At 37.3% G+C, this 4,483-nt stretch overlaps 1 protein-coding gene across 1 annotated transcript in view; it reads right to left on the reverse strand.

Annotated features, from left to right (window-relative positions):
* Positions 1-922: 922 nt before the first annotated feature.
* Positions 923-4,483, reverse strand: part of LOC135219562 (Krueppel-like factor 5) — a 35,171-nt gene continuing 31,610 nt past the window's right edge. Inside the window, exon 2 of the mRNA XM_064256433.1 lies at positions 923-4,426. Within this exon, the coding sequence (XP_064112503.1) occupies positions 2,780-4,426 (1,647 nt within the window). The 3' untranslated portion in view covers positions 923-2,779. The remainder of the gene's footprint in view (positions 4,427-4,483) is intronic.

A 4,483-nucleotide genomic window follows, 5' to 3' on the forward strand; every position in this document is an offset into this window, starting at 1 on the left:
GCATATGTTTTTTTTCCGTAATGTGCACATATCTGCTTTCAGTTTTGTTTTTTAATTACAGTAATGATAATTGATATACTTGGGATGTTTTTGATTGAATTTATATCAATATTTTAATATCAATATTATTATTAATATTATTAAGTGTTTCATCCAAAAAGGAAAGCAAGCATGTATTAAAAATAAACAAACCAAGCAAATACAAGCGATAACCCATTGTGATATTAAGCATGCATTTGACATTGCACAACCAAAAACGATCTTTCCGCTTGAATTGTTGATCAGTCGTGCATAGAGTTGCAAATGGCATTCCCAGAGAGCAAAAAGGGAAATCCAATCAGTTACTTATGTCAGCAGTATCTGTACGTATTTGCGCTCTTGTAATGCTTATTAGAATGAGCTAATTAGAATTACTAAATATATATATATATATATATATATATATATATATATATATATATATATATATATATATATATATATATATATATATATATATATATATATATATACACATTCATACATGCATACATACATACATATATGTATTATAAATGTTTATATATATATGTATATATTTATTTATTTATTTATTTATTAATACATATATATTTTAATGTTTACATAATGATATATATGTGTTTGCATGTACCTATGTATGCATTAACCAAATGTCCAAATGTAAGTAGATATTAGTATTAGCGAAATAAGTAAACATTAATCTGCTACATGTATTGTGTAATCCAATTTTTTTATCTAAGCTTTCCTTTCCTCAATTATTCAGGTTTCACTCGCAATTTTTTAATTTGTTTGGAAAATCATATTATCATAAAAGTATCAATACAACTTGGCATTGAAAAGTATAATTTGGCCTACATGCTATACTGCCGTCATAATTAAAGGATAGTAACAATACAGTAAATCAAATGTAAAGTATAAAATTTATTGTAAAAAAATGTGATCCGCCTTTGGCATCACCCTGTATAAAATGTATGTACAAAACTATACACATATTAATACAGTAGCACAAAATACAATTTCTCTGGAACTAGGCGCAAAACTACAGTAGCTAGTGGACGGTTGAATAAGAAATATAATACATTCTGTGAAAACTAACATGACTGTAAAATGTATTCATAGGTCGGAAAGGATTTTCAAATTGAGAGTCTCTCTCAGGAAGATATCCTTTTATCCAAGACCACGCTGGCATGCACACATGCACAATATGTATTTTGATTTACCTATGAATACATCGAAAGTTCTTAATTGTGGATGCTACTTAAATTTTTAAGACGATGCTATTTTAATCCCTGACTGTCAATGAAAAAATGCAGAAATCAATGAAGAATTTTAGCCTCTTAAAATGGGCAATTTAGATAAGACTGTGGCTTTTAACAATAACAATAACAACAGAAAGAACAAAATTGACGCAAAAGTAGGTTCTAAAGATAACTTGTGGTTTACCTGTACAAAAACTTAATGTTAAGAATCATAGAAAAATATGTAAAATATTTGCTAAAGTGCAGAACACAGTTACAAGCACCATAATCAGTTGCACGAAAACTACTAATTACAAACTTGGTCTAATGAAACGGACGCTCAGTTGATCAGATTTTATAAGCAATTTCATATATCACTGAAATTGCCGATCGCCTGCATATAGACCAAGAAACAATGTTACCTAAGCAAAAATCGTAAATCTACCCAAAAAGACATTTCCTCATAAGAACTGGTGTTGAAAAGGTAATCAACTTCAATCCATATCGTCGTAGAATCTTTCAATGACTAGACCCGCACTTTTTCGTCTATTTCTACTGTCGTTTCCCCTACGATCTACTCTATAATAGACTTGAGATTTCATGTGGATCATTCACAATTTTTGGGAACAGAATTTAACAACCACCGTATTGTTACAACAAACCCCAGCATATAATGCAAACGGCTAAAAAATTACAACTAAAATACCATTACGACACTTAACATAAGCTTGTTAAATTCCCAAGTTTGTTCCCCTGGGCAAGAACAAATATCACAATATGAATAAGATAAAGCATTTGCCAAAGCACAACACGCTCAAATGAACTGAGAAAAGAGGTTAGCTATATCTACACCCACGCAGAGTATTGGAAAGAAAAATTGACTAACATTAAACCAAAAACACGTTTTCGCTCGGCTGATCCAACTCTTCTTCAATGTAATGCCTCTAACGCTGCTTTTGAATGCCACCCTCTGTAGCAGTTTTGTGTAATGATGCCCTTTATCATTAATCTTGCAGCCTTGAGTTGTACTCTCCTTTCATGTTCTTTCTATTCGGTCTCTGGTTGCAGTTTAGAGCTAATATATAATTTGGCATTAATCAGAAAAACATTTAAACGAAAATGTTTTGATTAATGAGCTTTTAACCAGCAAATAAATTCGAATGAGACTCTGAGACATATGCATCCTGTACCGGAGGCATCGTTATGATCACCTAGTATGGTTGACATAAGGTCTGCCATATTGCAAGAATAATACAACACTCTTAATGAAAAAATAGAAATTAGTTGATGAATTAGAGTTTGTACATTGTTTGAGATATTGAAGAATTTGGGGAAGGTGGGTTTTGTATTTTGGTAATGGGAGGAAAACTGCATGCATTGTACAGCTTTAAATGTATGGTATATGAATAATTAGGTTAAAATATAAGAATAGTATCAAGTATAAGATAAACAGTATCGCCAGCTTATTTTGATATCCCTCTTGAGACAGACTGTTTATGATTAAAAAAGATTTTCATATTTTAGATGGCTATATGACGTTTCATGTGGAGACTGAGGTGATCAGAACGTGAAAAGGCCCTCTCACAAAGCCTACACTGGAACGGTCTGTCACCAGTATGTTTTCTGTAGTGTCGTGTGAGTTCATCGGAACGTGCGAATTTCCATCCACAGCCTTTCCAGGAACAAAGATATGGCTTTTCTCCTGTGTGCGTTCTGAGGTGGGCTTTCAAATGAGATGATTTGATGTAGGTTTTGGTACATCCTTCATATGGGCAACTGTGTATCGTGACCTTCCTTTTAGCCCTCCGGCGGCGTGGTTTGGGAGGGGGGGGCTGGGGTTCACTGAGAGGCATTGATAAAGGTGGCATAGGGGTACTGTACTGGTAGCTAGTTACACCCATCTGGCTGCTTGTTAGACCCCATGTAGGAGGAGCTGCAGTAGTATACATGGAGTAAGCCTGTGAGTAATAAGATGAGGTGTAATCTGATACATACGTTGTTGGGGTATACTGAGTGGCATTTGGTGGGACTGGACAGTCCTTACAAGAATAAACAGAACCTTCTGCTGCCCAGTTTACAACACCACTACTCATATCAGCCTGGGGCTCATAACGACTTTCTGGTTTAATTGGAACTGTTGTGTAACTTCCGTATTTTGGATCTGTGCACTGAAATTTAGGGTCCAGAGTTGTATACTTGAGATCAGGGACGAGAAAATCAGACTCAGGAATGGTTGTATATTTGACCTCTGTGGCTGTTGTGTATTTTGGATCAGTAGAAACAAATTTTGGATCAACACATTGGTATTTTGGGTCAGGTAGTGGGAATTTTGTGTCGGGGCACTGGTATTTTGGGTCAGAAGTTTGAAATTTTTGATCGAGGCATTGATAAGATTTAAGGTCAATGTATTGCTGGTAAGCCGAAGGTGTCAGAGGAGCTGGTGGGGCAGAAATGGTAGTGGAAACATCAGGACCGGCAACGGATACGACAACAGAAGTCACAGGCGATGCTAAGGGTTGGCTAGTTTGAACGACTTGGGTTGAAGGATCAGGAATTGTGATGTGGGTAGAGGCTTGATCATTTGGTTGACCCTGCTGAGTAGGCTGGGGAGGTGTAGGCTGTGGTACAGCAGTAGGAGGAGGAGGAGGTGCAGAAGCAGCGTTGGCCTGTGATTGAGGTTGAGGAGGATGTGCAGTCACCTGAGATGGATCTGGGGAGATGGTTTGCTGAGGGACTTTAACTTTTGTATCAAAAGTAGTAACAAAGACAGCATGTTGCTGTTGCTGTTGTGTAGGCTGGGGCTGTTGCTGCTGCTGTGATGGTGGCTGAGCGTGTGCTTGTGGACCAGGAGGTGCCTGTTGATGCGTGGGAGATTGAAGAGGTGGAGGGGGAGGAGGTGGAGGTTGAGGCGTAGGGGGACTGCTGTGAGGAGCAGGAGCTTGAGAAGTAGGCGAGGGATCCACTGCATCTGGAGAACATTTTGGCAGCGTTTTAGATTTTACATCTTCATGCAATATTCTAGGCGGTGGAGACCCTATAGGCTGATGAGGCGGAATAGGAGTAAAGGTATGAGGGTAATGATAGGTGGTGTGCGGAGGCGGCGCCACCAGAGGCCCAACTACGGGGCTGTCCTCCGTCATCAGCAAAGTCTCGATGTCCTGCCACATCTGGAAAGAAAAAGAGAAGGCTATTTAGAATGGCTTTTCTTATGCAAAACATTTCTT

This window comes from Macrobrachium nipponense, chromosome 1 (genome assembly GCF_015104395.2).
Source record: "Macrobrachium nipponense isolate FS-2020 chromosome 1, ASM1510439v2, whole genome shotgun sequence".
NCBI lineage: Eukaryota > Metazoa > Arthropoda > Malacostraca > Decapoda > Palaemonidae > Macrobrachium > Macrobrachium nipponense.